Source organism: Equus asinus, chromosome 9 (assembly GCF_041296235.1).
Source record: "Equus asinus isolate D_3611 breed Donkey chromosome 9, EquAss-T2T_v2, whole genome shotgun sequence".
Taxonomy (NCBI): domain Eukaryota; kingdom Metazoa; phylum Chordata; class Mammalia; order Perissodactyla; family Equidae; genus Equus; species Equus asinus.
Window position 1 is genome coordinate 10,682,221 of NC_091798.1, and position 18,545 is coordinate 10,700,765.

The following is an 18,545-nucleotide window of genomic DNA, read 5'->3' on the forward strand; positions in this document are numbered from 1 at the left end:
AGAAGATTGCTTAACTCAGTATTAACTGATTTGCTAAGCAAATTGAGGAGAAGGCCGGAGACCCCATATTAGTGCCCCAGGCCCTGAAGTCCAGTAGAGATGGGGAGAGTCCACTGCTTGGTCAGAAAGTTCCCTCTCTGACCATCAGGTGGTGCCATCAGCCCAGCCAGCCCCAAGGGGGTGGGGCGTGCAGTGGGAGGCGCCCTCCACGTGGAGCCACATTTTCCACTCAGGCTCTGAACTCACAGAAAGCCTGGACCAGACAGAACCTATCAACCTACACATACTGCCTCATCATCCAACAACTGTTCCCATCCTCCAAGGCCCAACCTGCTCACACCTGAGCAAGACCTTCTGTTCCGCTGGGCACAGCAACCCACACCAAGATTCCAGCTAATTACCCCCCTTCCTCTCCTCCATATTTTCCTTCACCGTGTCAGCACTGGGCCCTGACCATTTCCTAACTCCAAAAGGGAATCTAGTCTAAGAGTGTCCTGGAGTCTCATCCATCAGGAGAGAACAAGATCTTCTGTGGTGAGCACAGATTTGCCACAAAGGCCCCAGGCCCCAGAGGCCCTCGCCAGCTTCATCTTCCCCTTTAACCCCAAATTGGGCAATCCCTATTCCGGATACAAATCCCACTGTAGCCCCTCTGGACATTTACCCCCCCGGGGCCTCCCTCCCTCCTGTGATGTCTCCTCTCTTCTCCTTACCTCTACTTGTCAGTATCCTCTCCCCTTTCAAAGTCTAACCCAAATTCCCTGCTCCCCCAAACCTACTCACCAAATGTTCGAATTTAACTGGTGAACTGGAGTTAGACAGAAAAACGTGGGTCTCATGCATCAACCACAGAAGCCACTAGATGTCACGAGGCAAGCCTGCCTCATCCTTTCCACAGCTGGTTGGGTCTTAAACTGAGAAGGACCATCCATCTAGCCAGACTCCCTGCTGAACCTCAGGGCAACCCCAGCTGGTCTGTCCTTGCTCCTCCCAGTCTCAGTTCCCATCTCGGGTGGACTCAGGTCTGGAGAGCCACCAAAGCCGCAAGCTCAGCGTGTGGCGCAGCGTCTGTGCTCAATCACGTTAGCTTTATAAAAATCATCACCACCACCATTATTATGACTGCCCCTTCCCCACCTCCACTCTCAGCAGCCACAGTCAGCCACAACAGGCCTGAGTGAGAGAGGTGAAAGAATGAGCGGGGAGAGCAAACAAAGTCACAGCTCGGAGCTCCTCTCCCCACACCCACCCAAGGCCCGGGGCCAAGACTGATAATCCCAGCAAACTGCCCACTGAGTGTGCAGAAACTTCTCAGCTTTGATGGGACTGACTGGGCCGGGCATTCTCCTCTGGATGTTTGGCTCTGGCAAACTGGCCTGCAGATCAAACCTTTAAGAACTAGTACCTTTACCTGCAACACCTCAAAAGCTAGCTGCTACTTCTTGTTGTTGTTCTAAAGGGGCAGTTGGTTCAGGTGGGAGCACAAATGTCCCCTGTGAAGCTGGAGCAAAAAGATGAATTTTTAAATTATGTAGGTCCTCTAAGGGCAGCCCCAGGGCCTCATGGTGGCAGTGCCCAGGCAAAGGCCACAGGCAGGCAGGGGGCCCAGAGAGCTCCTTCTGCCCGGCTGGGGATCTAGGTGCCCTCAGAGTCTTCTATCAAGCAGACTCAGAGGGCTTGCATCCAGCAAAGGTGGGCTTGCTCCCAACCCTCTGGACCTCTCCTATTTCTGTGCTCAAAGAACCAGGTGAACAGATGCCCTTTTTAATGCCAATATTGCTCATGTTCTCACCTACAAAAGAGGCTCCACGGGAACAAAGCCGACCCAGGAGACTCTGGGGTTCCGCGAGGCCCGAATGCCGCTGTTTGCTATGTTCTGTCTTTTGGGATCTACAGGAGATGGGTTTTCATAAACTAATAAAGGAAGCGAAGTTAACTATGCAAACAAAGGCAGGGGGGCAACGCGAACCACCCCTATTTTAACGTACTTGGACCCCACCTCCTTCCACAAAAGATCGCAGTCTGCAAGAAGTAACTACTGTTGGAATCATGGGTGCGAGCAGTTTCCTGCCACCGCTGGAGACTCGGACCTTCAAAGGGACCATTTATTGGTGCTCTGAAAGTCGGGCGCGGATGGTGGACAGCCGCTCTCTGGCGCTGCAAGCCGGAGGAGAGGCCATTCCGAAGGCGCCTTCCCCACCCCCTCCTCCCCTTCCCCCCCGACTCAAGGCCGCTCCACCCGCCGCGCGCGCCGGGCGACTGCGGGCAGTAGCGGCCACCCTGCCCCCACCCCTGCCTCCGCCTTCCCTGTGCCGGAGTGCAGCCGAGACCCTGGAAGGGAAGCTTTGGAAGCCGAAAGGCGGCCGGAGGATGACCTGGCCGAAGCGTCTCCGCACCCCCTCCCCCAACAGTGTCACATGGCGGCCCCAACGAGGCGCGCAGTGCGCCCCACCGCGGAGACCCAGGGCCGCGTCGCCGCGGGCAGTGGGTGATGAAACCTCCCCAGAGCATTACCGCAGAGGGCGCGGGCAGGGAGCGGGGCGGGGGTGGGGGATGGGGACGGGAGCTGGTACCCGGGCTCACCTGTTCTCCAGGAGGAGGGTGGAGGCGGCGGGGGAGGGGCGAGGACGCAACAACCCGGGGTAAGTGCCGCAGGGCACTCGGCCTCAGCGCTCGCGTCCCCGCCCTCCTCCAGCCCTGCGAGCCCCCAGAGCTGCGCCGTCGGACTGACGATGCCCGGAGCAGTTCCTGTCCCCGGCCCCGGCGCCGGGGAGACGTGAGCGTGCACACGTACACACACAGCGGGAGAAGAGGCGCTCCGAGCGGCGCCCAACTTTCTCCCTGCTTCCACCGGCCTAGGGAGAAAGAAGCAGGGGCAATGCAGCCCCGGCAGTGCTTGGGGAGGGAGCTCGAGCAAGAAAGGAGAGGAGATGGAAAGAATTTCCCCAGGTTTTGTCTTTCGGTTTGGTTGGGGTTTTTTGTTTGTTTGTTTTAACCATTTCCATCCGAAGTCTGGAGAGTAAAAAAGGGAACCCGGAGCTGAGCGGCGAGTAGCGCTTTGGGAAAATGGAAGAGTGTGTTTGGAGACGCGGAAAGTTGCCTTTCAAGCGCCGGCCTCCGGGGCACGCGATGCTCCGCGGCGGGCTGACTCAGGGCTGCCTGGGCCTCCTTGCCACCCGCCTGGAAATGATGCAAGTCCAGTCTGTCACCTGAATCCCTGCAGCCCAGCCTGGAATCCGTCTGGATTGGAGGAGGGGCGAGAAACTGGCACCCTAGGTATCGCACGGCCCACCACCAAAGGGGGGCAAAAAGGAAGGGGCAAGATGGGGCAGTTTTCAGGCCAACTCCTGTATCTAGAGCTTCCGCTCCTATCTTAAATAGTTTGAGGGGTTTTTTTAATGCAAAGCGTCACAACACCAGGAATTTCCATATGTACTCAGTTTGCCCCCAGCATCACTGTGCCCAGGAAACGCCTCCAATCTGTCAAGGCCTCGGAGCTGGGAATCTCACTGAATTCCAAACGTCGGAAAGAGGAAACTTTCCCAGCACGATGCGGGTGTGGTGCGAGCCAGGGGCCCAGGGGAGGGGGAGGAACGCTGTCCCAGCGCAGAACGTCCCCTCTCGCCCTTCCTTAGCTGCAACCGGAGCCGGGATTCGCTTTTATTTTTTTAAGTCCGTTCGGCCATTGCCCTGGAGCACCCGCCCACGCGCACGCATCTCCGGCCGCGCTCACACACTCAGACACGCACGCAAACGCGTGGCCGCCGCCAGGTCGCCAACTTTGTCCGGCGCTCCCGGCGGCGCTCCGCTTCCTCGTGTAGTAGTTGGGCGCAGGCCCCGCCTCCCGGCCGTGTTGTCAAATGGGCGGGGGTCTCGGATTGGTCCAGCCGCCGGGACAACACCTGCTCGACTCCTTCATTCAAGTGACACCAGAGCTTCCAGGGATATTTGAGGCACCATCCCTGCCACTGCCGGGCACTCGCGGCGCTGCTAACGGCCTGGTCACATGCTCTCGGGAGAGCTACGGGAGGGCGCTGGGTAACCTCTATCCGAGCCGCGGCCGCGAGGAGGGAAAAGGCGAGCAAGGAGGAAGAGTGGGAGGAGGAGGGGAAACGGCGAAGGAGGAGGAAGAGGAGGAGGGGAGCACAAAGAATCCAGATCTCCGGGCGGGAGGTTTACACCAAGAACCATGTGTACCGAGCGGCTGGGCCAGTTCATGACCCTGGCTTTGGTGTTGGCCGCCTTCGACCCGGCGCGAGGGACCGACGCCACCCATCCGCCCGAGGGTCCCCAAGACAGGGGCTCCCAGCAGAAAGGCCGTCTGTCCCTGCAGAACACAGGTAAGTGCGTGCGCCCCCGCGGCGAGGAGCTCTTAGGGGACAACACCGTGCACCCACGCAGCGCGCCCCAGGAGCTTCGCCCGGAACTGGGCGCCCACCCAGGGCCGCGCAAACTCTTGGGGTGGCGTGGGACGTGCAAAGGAAAGCGCGAGGCGAGGTCCGCGCCGGGCTCCGCGCGCCCGGAATCCGCACGTGCTGGTAGGGTGATGAAATGGCCGGGGCAGGACTTGTTGCTGCCCTCCCCGGGGTTGAGGGTAAATGAGGCAGTGCCTGACGAGACCAGTTCCGGCCCCGGAGTCCCGGGATCGGTGCAAAGCTCCCTGCTCCATCCTGACCGGCCCACAGGAGGTACGGAGGGTCCCCGGAGCCGGGCTGCGCCCTGCACCCGGCGAACTTCTCTTCCCAGCCGGCGGGCCGCAGCAGGACCGCTTCTCCCCCTTCTCAAAAGATGCCCGACATCCGAGAACTTGGTAGGCGAAACAAACTGCACTGAGAACTTTCTCCTTGGAGGCATTCCTTTCGGAAGGAGGGGATGGCGCAAAGCGTACCTTTGCGGTGCTGCCGCCGTCCTCCGCTCCAGGGCAGGTCAGCAAGAGAAGCAATGGTGACACGGCCCGAGCCATGCGCCGCCTCTCCTCAGCCAGCTCTCTCCTCACCGGCAAGCTGCCGAGCAGAGCCAGGCGTGCAGGGCACGCGGCTGGCCCTTCTCCCAGCTCCCGAGAGAGTAAGAAAATCTGCGTCCAGCCCCTTCGCTCTTCGCGGCCCTCCCTTTATTCGCGGGGCCTGCGAACCCGGTGGCGGCGTGCGTGCGCTCGCCGCACGAGCAGGAATGCACGAGCGCCCATTAGGGACGCCCGGAGCGAGTGCTTCGCGGCCCTGCGCGCTCCTGCCCGGCGCGCCGGGGCCGCGCGTGGGATCTCCCGGAAGCCTCCCACCTCCACGTGCGGGCGCCAGCGCCCGGTTAGTCCTAGGACCCTCGCCTACCCTTCCCTCCCTCCACCAGCGCCTTCCCTGAGGATCGAAAGTGATTCTCAGTAGTTGGTGACCCTCAACAAATGCACACCCCTCATTCTCTCGGTAGATTTAATCTGAATGCGGATTATCTACTCCGACCCCGCCCTTCTTCCAAAATATACTTTTCTGATGTAATTTTGTGGTTGGTTTAAGTCAGGGAATTGGGTAGGGGGGTGGGAAGGAGGAGAAGCTTTGCGTAGCCTGACAGTTGACTCCCTCAGTCTCCTTTCAGAGAGCCCAATTAGGGCCACATTCTGCGAAGGACGGCAGGCTCCCGGGTCTCAGGAATCGTAGAGGCTTGAGTGACATCTCCCACCGGATCTCTATTTAAAGGGAGCCTCTCTGGGCGCGGTGGGTGCGTTTCTGCAGGCTAGCCCCCCCCCCCCCCCGACCTGATTCCCCAGGCTGCTCTCAAACCGCAGCTTCCACAGCCTGATATTTTTAATGCGGACGGTTTGGAGACGCTGCCTTAATAGGAATTTTGTTTTGATTTTTAGGTGTTGAATCATAAAGCTGAATTGAAACTGCTTTTTGGACGCTCTCATTTGGGGGTCAGGAAGGAAATAGCTGTGAGTTCATAGCAGCAGCTTCGAGTTCCAAGTAGAGAAGGGTATTTCATTGATGAGGTACCTAAGGGAGAGAGCAAACTCGTCGTTTGAAACCTGATTTTTGTCTGTGGGTTTAGAAAGCTCCCATATCTTCTGCTCTCAAACTAAGTATTCCCACTAAACCTTTAATAAGACAGGAAAGATGGAAAATGGAGTGCCGAGACCTAACTTACGGTTGTGATTTTTTTTGTAATGTAGGTTTGGCTAATTTTTTACAAATATGTACAAATACTGATATTTTCATAAGTAGATTAAATAATGACATTTCCTCTCCCTGGCTTTTTAGATCCTGAAATAGTCATTTCTAACTTTTTTTTTTCCCTTAAATTTTCTTTTAGTCATTACTTTTATTTCAGCCGAGCTCTCTGCACGCCCCAGCGTGGCTGAGAATTTTGTATATATTTGTATGTAATTCTCATTTTAGCGGAAATCCAGCACTGTTTGGTCAACGCTGGCGATGTGGGGTGTGGCGTGTTTGAATGTTTCGAGAACAACTCTTGTGAGATACGGGGCTTACATGGGATTTGCATGACTTTTCTGCACAACGCTGGAAAATTTGATGCTCAGGTAAAACCACACAGAGCAAGAAGAACATTTGGGGTTAGCGGAGCATGACTGAAATGTTTGTTGGAAAGACTCTTTAACAGATTTCCTTCGTTGATCTTTGTGGTGTGCTTTAGTGCTTGCGAGAGACATTCTAGGACATTCTAAGTGTACAGCAGGATGCCAGAGCCTCCCTACTCCACTCCTGGGGTCTGCACTCTGGAGCTGTCCTGGAGGCTAAATCCTTCTCCACTCTCAAGCTGTGTCTACACTGGCAGAGGGGAATGGAGACCAACTTTAATAATCATCTGAGGATTCTTAGCAGAGAAGACAAGTCATAATAAATGACAGACATCTTCTAAGGGGACGCATTATGTCTGACCACCCAGACTGCAAGGCCCATGATGATGACAACAGTAGGTTGAGGGGGGGAAGGGCATGAACTCCAATTATACATTCCAAAAGCTATTTTCACCTAATAGGCAAGGATAGAGGACATAAAATTCATAGAAATTCATCATCTCGTGGTGGCTGTGTGGGCAGGCAACACAGTGGATAATTCAGGGCCTCCAGAAGAGCAGAATTTCTTCCTCCTAAATAGCAGACCATCCTCTCCCAACTTGAAAAGTCAAAATCCTGACTAAGTCCTGCAATTCTGCGTGTTTCTTTTGCTCTGTATAATAAATACCGTCAGGGCCTGACCCATCTCGGTGATCCCAGGGTGGCAAGGATAAAGCCCAGTTGCTGTGTGGGGCAGGAACAGGACCAACAAGCAACCTTGTGGCTCCAGTGCTGGCAATCCAAATAGATTTCAGATGGCACACGCATTGGGCTCACCCTCTTCCTGCCCTTCCCAGCCCACATATTCAGGGTGAAGCACCCTGTTATAAGAAGGTATAGCCTTCCTCTCCCATTTCATCAGAGAGCGATGACAACGTCTGGATGAGCCCAACAGTTTAGGAGTGATTTATGAACGTCACCAGTCACCATCTACTGACATCCTGTAGAGAGCCTGACAAAGCAAGTCCTGGGAACCAGAAAGGGATGCGACCAGGCTGGCAGCCTACGCTACAGAGGATGTGGGGTGGCAGGAGGGGAAACAGAAGCCAGGGAAGGAAAGAGGTAGAGCGTTTGAACTCCTTGAGGCTCCCTAGTAAAGCATCCCTCCTGGATTAACTGGAATTAGGAAACGTAATGGGAAATCCGGAGGAAAGATGTGTGTTTAAAGGCATCCCACAGGATGGCAGGGGAGGATACCATCGCTGCAGCCCGCGCCTGCATTCATCTTCCTCTTCTTCTCAACCAACAAGAGTTCGTTCGCAAGTTAGGAGCATCCCTTTCCAGTCGGTTCTCAGCACATAACTACTTAATAAATTGGCACACCCCACCCTCCATCCTATTTGGCTCCCACTGGAGACTCAGAGGAAAGGGGGCCACGAGGAGGTGGTTTTTCAGTGGACAGATGCAAACTGTAGCCATTTCAACTGCTTCTAAAGGAGAGAACCGAAGTAAATGTGCTGGCTGGCTTCCCACCTCCAACCCAAACCCCTTTACTTTCTCAACTCCGTTACTTCCGGGTCTGTCTAAAAACACAGGGACGACCTCTCCCACAACAGCTTGTTTCTATAGCGATGGAGGGTGCTGGGATCCCAGGGTAGGTATCCCACAATGCCTCTCTGCCCCGGGAGGTTGATAAGGGAGCTGACGGCCAGCTCGCCTCCACACCCCCAACAGCTGTCTCCTTTCTAGGATAAGAACAATCTAATGGAGTTGCCAGGAAAGAGAACTGTAGGCCAGATGTATGCCTGGCTGCCGCAGCGGCTCAAAGGCAGGGAGCACGGGGGAGGGGCTGTCCATTGGGCAGCTCAGACTCCAGATGCTGCCAGGCAGGGTGCCAGGCCGGCCTTTTAGAGGCAGTAATCCTAACAGTTTAAAGGAGTCAAATCGTTTTCAAAAAGGGAAAGAATGCTCCTCCTTAAAGGAGAGGAGGAGATGAGAGTCTGGGTTGGGGGCAGCGGGAGACACTGAGGCAGATGGGGGAGGCGAGGTTAGCACCCCATCTTGACGTGACTCGTGGAACAGAAGAAAAAGGGAAGGTGTGAGATCTGGACAAGCAGGCACCTTCCACTTGGGAAAAACTCCTGCTGGGAACCACCACGGAGTCCTGGATTTATGTCTGGCCAAACTCCCCTTGTTCCAGACCAGTTGCCACCAAACAGCCAACCGTGGGCTGCCCCGAGGACAGACAGCCGCAGAAGCCCCAGGACAGGGAAACTAGTGCAACAGCTGGGGAGGAAGGAGGCAGATTGTCAGTCTCCGGAAGTAACATCCTTTTTGGCCAAATGCCAGAGGTATCATGTCACTCTGGATGTACCTCCTGATGGAGCGTCGGCCTGTCACCTGCAAGGACATCAGTCTGAGGCGGGGTCTTGGGATTCAGCTGTCAGAAAAATCCTGTGTGAGCCCAGGATGGGTAAATGGCTAAGCGTGTAACAGGGCTTGTCTCTTCTGCCTCTCTCTCCCTTCTCTGTCCTCTCTCTTCTCAGGGCAAGTCATTCATCAAAGATGCCTTGAAGTGTAAGGCCCACGCTCTGCGGCACAGATTCGGTTGCATAAGCCGGAAGTGCCCCGCCATTAAGGAAATGGTGTTCCAGTTACAGCGGGAATGCTACCTCAAGCACGATCTGTGCTCTGCCGCCCAGGAGAACACGCGGGTGATGGTGGAGATCATTCACTTCAAGGACTTACTGCTGCACGAGTGAGTGCTGCCCCACGCGGCTGGGGGAGGGGGCTCGGCTTGCACAGGGGAAGGGGCGGCCCACAGCGGGGCTGGAGGAGAGTCCTACCCGGTTCGGTTCGAGGGACTCGTTTTTAGAGGTGGGACACTCCCGTCAAATGGGGAAGGTTGTGGTTTACCTCGGAAAGCTGCACTGACTCCCCAGGGAGTCCCTTTCCTGCTGGCCTTCAGGAAAAGTGAGAGAAATTTCCAGCGTCGGTTTCAGAATCATAAGCCATAGAAACGGGAAATCTTTTTTACACACGTGAAACATGTAGGATTCAGAATTACCCTTCGTGTTGCCCTCAGCCAAGGTCCCAGCAGCTCCCCATGTCTTCCAAGTAGCTGTGGAGGTGCTCCACACACAACCGCGAGCTGACAACGTTTGTTGGGCATTTACTAAGCGCCAGGCATTGAGCCAAGGGTCCTGGATGAATTTTCCACTTGAGCCTCACAGCAGCCCCGTGAGCTAGGTACCATTTTACAGAAGAGAAAATGGAGCTCGCTGAGATGAAGATCACACGGCGATGAGAGGCAGAGCCGGGACTGGGAGCCAGCAGTCCAGCTCCGGCACTTCCCTCTTCAACGCTGAGAGCAGTGGCTGTTTTCCTGCTTCCAGAAGCTCTCCTCTCCCTCCGAAGGTCCAGTTCCCATTCTCTGACACATTAATGCCCTGTCAGAGAAAATGTAAAGCAAATGTCAAAAACTTTAATCAGCTAAACACCTTTATGCCAAAGTGAGGAAATAGGAACTTACTTATTTGAAGACTTGCTATTCAATAATAAACCCAGGACATCTCATTCCTTAAAAAAATCCCACCTCTAGGAACCTAAATTTGGCAGAGTGGTAAAGCGTGTGGGTACATAAGTGCTCTAACATGAAGCCTGGCTGACAGCCCCTGAAGGTCACAATGGCCTCTTCCTCGGAGACGCAGGGCAGAAAGTAAGCCACCAGCTAAGCAGACCAGTACACGTCACTGCCACCTTGATGGCACCATTGGTCTTTCCACAGTGACTCAATGGGCCAAATCAATACGACGTTATGAACTCTTGCTCCTAGTTCTGCTATGGCCTGCCCCAAGCTATGTCACCAAACAGGCTATCCCACCACCCACACCACTGAGATCCTGGAGGACAGCAGCCATCACCTGTCACTTTCTGCTGGTGATGAGGTTCTAGGTATCTTGCCACGCCCCTGGTGCAGTGTTAGAAGGATAAGACACTGTGCGTCTCTGCAGGCAGCTCTTGCCAAGAGCAAAAGAACGTTGCCTTTTCCTTGAATTACACTAATGCCTGATAAAATATTTTTTACTCTTCCAAATACCTGTAAAGAAACAACAGCAGCAATAACAACAGTGACGGTAGCTATCATTTTTTGAGTGGGGCAGGCCCTGGGCCAGAGACTTGCCCTGGGTCATCTCATTTATCCTTCCCAGCAACACTAGGAGATAGAGATTACTATCCCCACTTAACAGAGGAGGAAAGTGACCCTCAGAGGGTAAAGATCTTGCTCTGAGATTTGATTCCTACTTTCCAGCTTGGGAATTGATATATATGACTGAAGCCAGTTGTCAGGAATAGACCTCAAGCTTCCTTGCTCCTGGCCTGCTCTGTCCCCATATGTGGCAGGGTTTTCTTTTTTCTCAGATATACCCCTGTTGCAGAAGGATATATGCAATGAATGCAATAAGGATATATGCTGTGAAATTCCCTTCCTTCAAGGTGCCCCTAGAAGAGGCAAATGGCCTGTGGATGAGAAACTCACTGTCCATTAGAGATAGTTTATTAGCCTCAAGAATAGGTGATGGGGCGCTAGTTTCTAAGCTCCTAGAGCCAAGAAGACTTTGTCTTTTTGAAGAAAAGTCTTTGGGAAAACTGAAGGTTTTGAAATTTTTTGTACCCCCTGCAATTTAAAATGGGGTAAAGTGCTGCAGCTTTCTGGTGTCTCCTCCATGGAAACACAGGCCATGGGGCCATGAGACCCTTCTTTCCAAAGGGCCCCTCACATCATTTAGAATGAACACGTAGCCCCCACCCCAGCCTGCTCTGGAAATGCAGGTGGCCCACGCCAAAGGGAAGCCTGGGTCTCTCTTTTATTTTTTTTACTTTTTTATTTTTTTTTTGCTGAGGAAGATTAGCCCTGAGCTAACATCTGTTGCCAATCCTCCTATTTTTTCTTTTTTCCTTTTTTTTTTTTTTTTTTGCTTGAGGAAGATTTGCCCTGAGCTAACATCTGTGCTAATCTTCCCCCACTTTATATGTGGGTTGCCACCACAGCATGGCTGACTGTAGGTCTGCGTCCAGGATCTGAACCTGCAAACCCAGGCCGCTGAAGCAGAGTGTGCTGAACTTAACCACTATGCCATGGGGCCGGTCCCCTGGGCCTCTTTTAAGAACACTCACTGGAGCTGGCCTGGTGGCACAGCAGTTGAGTTCGCACATTCCGCTTCTCCGCAGCCCCGCGTTCACTGGTTCGGATCCCAGGTGCGGACATGACACCACTTGGCAAGCAGCCATGCTGTGGCAGGCGTCCCACATATAAACTAGAGGAAGTTGGGCATGGATGTTAGCTCAGGGCCAGTCTTCCTCACCAAAAATGGGGAGGATTGGTAGTAGTTAGCTCAGGGCTAATCTTCCTCAAAATAAATAAATAAATAAATAAATAAAAGAACACTTGCTATGGCTGCACACAAGTCCTCTCCCCACTGCTAAGGCAGCCCCTCTCGGCTGCTGGTCTCGCCTAACTCCAGCTCCCCACACCCTCCACTACCTTCCCTTCTGAGGCCACAACTACGCAGTGCATCAACTTGTACTTCAAGCTGAATTGCCTGAATTTTTTGTTTTTTTAATGATCTTAGCTGATTTTGGCACAAAGGATCCCATCAGTCCCCAAATATCAAGAAGACCATTTGAGAACGTGTGGCCTTAGTCACAGACAAGAAACTGAGAACCGAATTTGCTTTTCACTTTAGAGAGGAGGAAATCACAGTCACCCCAAAATCCACATCACCCCCCATCCTCAGCCCAACCCCTGTCCATGCTGACACACCCATATGCAGTTAGAGTGGCTCCCTTCAAGCTCTGCACCCCGCCTCGTTCCCCTCACCCCCCCACCCCACCTTCACATCAACCGTCTTGGCCACCACACAGCCTGTCACTGGGTGCTGGCAGCCTCCAGGCACGTCCCCCTCGAAGGATTTTTTAAAATCCTTTAGCCTTGCTGACACCCAGTTAAGGGAGCTGGGGTTTGTCATTAGACACGGGCTGAGCTTGCAGCCTGAGAAGGCACCACGCCAGCTTGAAACACAGCTCAGATTAACACACCCTCCCCACGGTTCACAGCTTTCTCCGCAGGAGAGAGCGCCAAGGGCAGAGGAGAGCGGGGGCTGGTCCAGCCTTCTCAGATCCGCCTTGGGGTTCTGCGAGCTCATGTGGCAGGCAGAATGCCCTGGGGAAGGCGGCCAGGGGGCAGTCCGTCCACTCCCAATAGTCCATTCCCCTCCCCTTACTCTGGGGAAAGAAACTTGAAGAGAAGCATCGGTTTAGTGTCCTGAAAAGACAGAGATTCTCGTTCTCAGCCACTGCCATTTGCTCATCTAGCCCCAGAGGAGTGGCAGGTCCCATCGGGGGCTGCAATCCTGACGCTGCGGCAGCAGATGCAGTCCGTGAGGCCGTCAGGAGCTAGTTCTCAAAAGATGGAAACAAACAGGCACTGAGCGTTTCCCTGGTGTGGCCCCAGGATGACAAGTTTATCACTGTCGTTGTCACTCTAGGGGCCTGCCTTAGAGGGTTGCAGCACCCTGTCCATCAGCCATGCACAGACTCTCTGACTCCAAAGGCATCAAGTAGGCCTTAAAAGGCAGCTTGATCTCTATCAGCCAGAACATTCCTCCATTGCACTGTCAGCCCAGCCCCAGGCCTTCCCAGCGCAGAAGCTTCCAAAAGCCACTTCCTCCCCGCATTTTTACATCTCTGAAATAAGGACAGTTCACTCAATTGCAACTTGAAGATTAATTCATAAAAATGGCAGTAAACGACTTCACAAGTCTTAAAACACAACCTGCCCTTCCTGTATCGCGACAACTGCCAGCTTGCAAAGAAAAGATTCAACGGGCGGTAACGCAGCCAGCCAGGTGGTCCAGGCTCACAGAGGAAAAAAGTCTTGCTCCTTCTTGTAAATGACCTCGTGGTCCAGAGTGATTTCCCTGCCCGTAGTGATGACCCAGAGCTGCGAGGCTCACGGTCAGATACATCCAGAAACTTTGCTAGCCGAGGACTGCTTAAGAATGCTGGTTAGCCTCATGAAACATTCCATACCCCCCTTGGGGCTTTTAAAAGGCCAGTGAGATATAAGAAAGGCTCAGTGAGCAGGCCATGAGAGCCCATTGCTGGGACACTCTTACCAGATGGACTCATAAATATAAAAAGCAGGCACACTGCCCCCGCCTTGGGCACACACCCCCACCCCCAGGAGGAAGGTTCCCACGAACGTGGTCATTCCTAGAGAACAGCCCAGGGCAGCTGGAATGGCCCGAGCAGCTGGCTCTCCCCGCCGGAACCAGGCGTGTTTCTTTCACAGACAGCTGGCTCTCGTTCTCCACACACAGCCCCTCGCGGCCAGCCGTCCCCTCAGCTCTGGGGAAGCCCAGCTTGGAAGAATAGGGATGCTTGGATAGCCCCACTCCCCAGCCTCAACTGCCGAGAACAAGAAGAGCTCCATGGGAAAGGACATCCCAGGGAGGCGGTCTTCCTCCCACCCACTCCACCTATTCCAGACTCCTCCAGGAACAGAGGGGAGTGCATCCAGTAACTTCCAAAAACGCCCTCTCCTCATGAGCCTAAACCAGGGGCAAACACAGACACTGGGAGAGTGGTTTCTTGGGAGCTTCACTTGGAGAAGGCTCACCCAGGATAGTGGCACCCTGCAAGGCCAGCCAGCCCTGCCAACACCACGGGCAAGGTGGCGAAGTGGGGCTCCCAAGCCCTGAATCTTCCATGGCTTCTCCTTCCCTGCCAAAAAGGCTCCTCAGTTTGGTATTTAAGGCCCTCCACCATTTGCCTCAATATTATTCCCTGGCCCCCAAGACCCAGCTCCACGCCTACTGAAACTCTCCTGGTTAGCATGCCCCACACAGGCCCCCGGCTCTCTTGCTCTCCTCGTTGTTCCCACAGCCGCCCTACGCAGCATTCCCTCCCCTGAGGCCCTTCCTTTTACCACAGGCACCTGTGAATTGTCACTGGCCTTTTTCCTCGTGATGGGCTCTGTCCCCGACCTCTCACTCTCCAGTGCGTGGCATGGAGCCTGGTACCTGGCCACCCAGTAAGTGGTAGTTGAGACCCGGATCCAAACAATATGGATAAAGGCTGGGTACTTCCAGAAAGCTCTTTCACTAAGCCAAGCCCAAGCAGAGCATTGGCCACTTCTGTCTTCCCTGGTGTTGTCCCTGCCCTCGGGGCCCCTTCGGGACTGGTTCCATTCTCGCTCTCTCTGCTCTCCAGACCCTACGTGGACCTGGTGAACCTGCTGCTGACCTGCGGGGAGGAGGTGAAGGAGGCCATCACCCACAGCGTGCAGGCTCAGTGCGAGCAGAGCTGGGGAAGCCTGTGCTCCATCCTGAGCTTCTGCACCTCAGCCATCCAGAGGCCCCCCACCGTGCCCCCCGAGCGCCGGCTCCAGGGGGACAGAGCCAGGCTCTCCAGGGCCCACCACGAGGAAGCGGGTCACCACCTCTCGGAACCCAGTAGTCAGGAGACCGGCCGAGGTGCCAAGGGCGAGCGAGGTAGCAAGAGCCACCCAAACACCCACACCCGGGGGAGAGCGGGCAGCCATGGGGCCCAGGGAACTTCTGGAAGCAGCGAGTGGGAGGACGAACAGTCTGAGTATTCCGATATCCGAAGGTGAAACGAAAAGCCTGGCCAGGAAATCTTTCCGCCACGCCGTCCATTTTCTTCTCTATGGACATTCCAAAACATTTGCCATTAAAGAGGGGGGATGTGGCTCGCAGGATTTGGTGAGGCTCGCAGACTTGATGAAGGTGTGTGTTAGTGGATGAACAGGTGAGGCGGAGACGCCCTGGGCAGCAACAAGGTCTCGGCTGTGCCCGGTGGGTTCCGCCCTTGCCCATCCTCAAGTGGGGCTGCCACGTGTCATCCCTGCAACTTTGTCTTCCTTCCACCTGCAGAGCCCTGGGCCCCGGGTCAGCGGCCTGCTGTTTACTCTGCTGTGGGGGAGGTGGAGCGGGGACGGCGCAGGTTAAGCGGCCCACCTGGGCTGGCCCACGCGCTTGGTGCCGGTCCCCACCCCCTAGCTCTGGTGCTGTCCTGGCGGAGAGCAGCCGGATTCTGGTCAGGCGTGGATGTGAAAATCTTGCGAATCAGGAGATGGGTGGCAAGGAGGCGGGACCGTGTGGGTGCTTGGTGCCAAACCAAAATTCAGTTTCTTGCATGGGACTTCGAGGTTTGCAGCTGCTTGACAGGGGCGGGCGGGGGTTCTAAGTGTAATTTCTGAGCCATTGTTCTGTCTGGAGGCCCCTGTCTGAGGGAGTGGCCCCTGTGTGTTTGTACCTTAACCACTGCTTCAAGTCTCGATTTCACTTTTTTATTTATCCAGTTACATCTGCATATCTGTCGTCTAAATAAATGGCTTTCAAATAAGGCAACTGGGTCATTAAAACCAGCTCAATGGGGAAAAAAAAGCCAGCCCATCTTTTGGGGCTCATTTTTTAAGTGCTGTTTTAAAAGGAATCGACAACCAATGCAGCCGTCCACCTGACTGCCTGGCGTGGGCTTGGAGCCACTTAGGGCAAGCCCCACGCCTGGAGGACAATGCACACACAAGGAGTACGTTTGACACGTCCCTCAGCATCTCCTTATCTCCCCTGGACCCTCAGCCAAGATCGATAAAGCAGCATGCCCTGGACTCCGTGAGGCCAAGTTGGAAGGCTGCCTTCTCTGTGCTGGAGGATTGCAAAAGGGGAGAGGAGAATGGAGACAACTCAGTAATTTCCATCAGGGAATGCCGACCTTTTACATCAATGGAGGAGACTGCCGAAAATCGCTGAGGGACGGGATATTCCAGATCCTGATTGGAAATTTAGCAACGAGGAAAGGAGTCAGAATGGACAAAGGAAAGGCAGAGAGGAGAGACAGAACTGAAAATACCAGGAGACAAGGGCGAGGATTATAACAGAAAGTGTCAGCAGCGGATTTCTGGCGGTTACCTAAAAAGTTTCAGAGAGAGGCCTTTTCTTTTCTTTCCTAATAGGCTATCAGATTATCCTTCCTTGCAGCCAGTACTCAAATAGGAGCACAGGATTGCAAGGAGTGGACGGGTGTCCTGGGCCAGGTCCTTCTAGAGCAGGGGTTAACAAACTTTTCCTGTAAAGGTCCAGATAGCAAATACACTATTTTCAGTTTGGCCGGTCATATGGTTTCTGCCGCAGCTACTCATCTCTGCTGTTGGAGCATGCAGCAAATGCATGCAGGCAACACGTAACAAATAGGCCTGGCTCTGCTCCAACGAAATTTTATTTCACAAGTGCCCAACTGGATTTGGCTCTTGGTCTGAGTTTGCTGACCCCTGTTCTAGCGAGTGGTCAAAACGTATGCATCCTCCATTTGTATCAGCTCCTAGCTCTCCCTCAAACCAACGTGAGGACAGAGGGAAAGAAGCTAAATTTATCTACTCCAAAATGATTTGTTCCGAGGAATGCCTTACCCAAAACAGCTAGTATTTAGACACCCAAAATCTCATTGCCGTGGACATGGTGCTGGAAGGCCAGCTCCCCGATCTTTCATGATCCGTGTTGGAAAGAAACTGTCTGGGGCTTGGGGGGATGTGGGCGAAATGCTGGGAGAAGCACCTAGAAAGAACTGGAGCTGCAGGAAGCAGAGGAGATGGTGCCCTTAATCCAGCTCTGCCCGAGGAGGTAGGAGGACCGGTGTGGCAGCCTCTGCTATGGGAACCGAACGTAAGCCGTGGTTCTCTCCTGCACAGGCCACCGCAGCGCGTTGACCGTTTCACTCACATCACTCAAAAGCTGGAGCAGTAACATTCTCCCGCGTTGCTGGGTCAGCCGTTCATTTGTTCGCCAGCTCCTAGGCTGGATGTGTGAAAGGCATCACTTTTATATTTTCCTCAGTGTAAATGTTGTATGTGTTCGCCTACTGACGTCCCGTTTTTTGCTTCGATTGTAACTATTTGTCATTTGTATTTATTATCTCAGTGTTTTCCCCCTGAGGCATAAAACTGCTTGCCGTGTTCATTTGAACCCCTTCACTGATCTCCATCGGATGCTTTTCATACTACCGGTTTGTTTCTTCTCACAAGTCAGGCAGATGTCATTTCAGTCTGGTTCCTAATGTTTTGAAGCATATGACAGTATTTATTGCTAAGATTCTTTTGCTCAAAACTGAGGAAAGTCCAAATTCCCCTAAGCGTTCATTTGTACCCTCTAAGCTGTAAGCGAAGTGGTCGTTAAAAATCGACCCTTGCCTTGGTCTTAATGCTTGATGCAGATTTACGCATGAGCCTTCCTTTGAGGAAGGATGTGGATTTCCAAATAAAGATACAATGTTTATTTTGAGCTTTGCATCTTAACAAGATGATCCAAACACCTCTCCTTTGTATCAATAAATAGCCCTGTTATTCTGAAATGAGAGGACTGAGTAGAGTGAAATGCTGACACCCAAAACTAAATAAATAGAAAACGCCAGCCCAGAACTGTAGTCAGACTTTGACACACACACACACACACACAAAGAGAGAAATTTAAACTTGAACCGAGTAAAGAGCTTCGCTAGAATAACATGGAAAAACAATGCTCCCAGGGCCATTTCCTAAGGAAGAACAACCTCGTCTGATCTCAGAATTGGCACCACGTGAGCTTGCTAAGTCATAATATCTGTTTCTGTTATGGATTTAGGCAACAGGATCTGTACATTGTCACATTGCATTATTTTTCTCCAAGCATTAATAAAGGTTTTAAATAAATGGCTTCCACTTGAGCAGCGTTATTGTCTGAGAGGGCTTTGGACGTCCTGTGCAAAAGGGGACGGCTGTGAGCAAGTGGCCTTTTGAGTCCTTTTAAAATGCTGGATGTTCACTTTACAGGGAGGGGAGCTAGGTGAAGCCCCTCCATCAGAGGGTCTCTCCGACACCCTGCCTGTCACCCGGACAAAGCGGAGAATGCGCTCCATGCAGCCAGCCTGGAAGTGCCAGCCCTGTGGCCATCAGGGAGGTCACAGCTCCCTCTGGTCTCCCCTG

At 53.6% G+C, this 18,545-nt stretch overlaps 1 protein-coding gene and 1 long non-coding RNA gene across 5 annotated transcripts in view; one reads left to right on the top strand and one right to left on the bottom strand.

Annotated features, from left to right (window-relative positions):
* The window catches only part of LOC123288950 (uncharacterized), a 209,032-nt gene extending 206,246 nt beyond the window's left edge, over positions 1–2,786 (bottom strand). The window contains exon 1 of one of the 4 annotated variants that reach the window (XR_011505723.1): positions 2,584–2,719. This is a non-coding gene — a long non-coding RNA (uncharacterized lncRNA). Of the gene's footprint in view, positions 1–2,583 lie in introns of all 4 variants that reach the window. The other 3 variants (XR_006532593.2, XR_011505721.1, XR_011505722.1) reach the window with 3 other exon arrangements.
* A 1,083-nt stretch (positions 2,787–3,869) lies between these two features.
* Positions 3,870–18,275, top strand: STC2 (stanniocalcin 2). Its single transcript, XM_014850843.3, has 4 exons — positions 3,870–4,340; positions 6,387–6,529; positions 9,052–9,263; positions 14,780–18,275. The coding sequence occupies exons 1-4, from the start codon at positions 4,190–4,192 to the stop codon at positions 15,180–15,182; spliced, it is 909 nt and encodes a 302-aa protein (XP_014706329.1). The 5' UTR covers positions 3,870–4,189; the 3' UTR covers positions 15,183–18,275.
* The last annotated feature ends 270 nt before the right edge of the window (positions 18,276–18,545 follow it).

Bases quoted from the DNA above. Each gene is read 5' to 3' on its own strand.
- STC2 (XM_014850843.3), top strand. From the start codon at position 4,190: ATGTGTACCGAGCGGCTGGGCCAGTTCATGACCCTGGCTTTGGTGTTG. The intron at 4,341-6,386 runs GTAAGTGCGTGC...TTCTCATTTTAG, and splicing joins TCTGTCCCTGCAGAACACAG to CGGAAATCCAGCACTGTTTG. The intron at 6,530-9,051 runs GTAAAACCACAC...CTCTCTTCTCAG, and splicing joins CTGGAAAATTTGATGCTCAG to GGCAAGTCATTCATCAAAGA.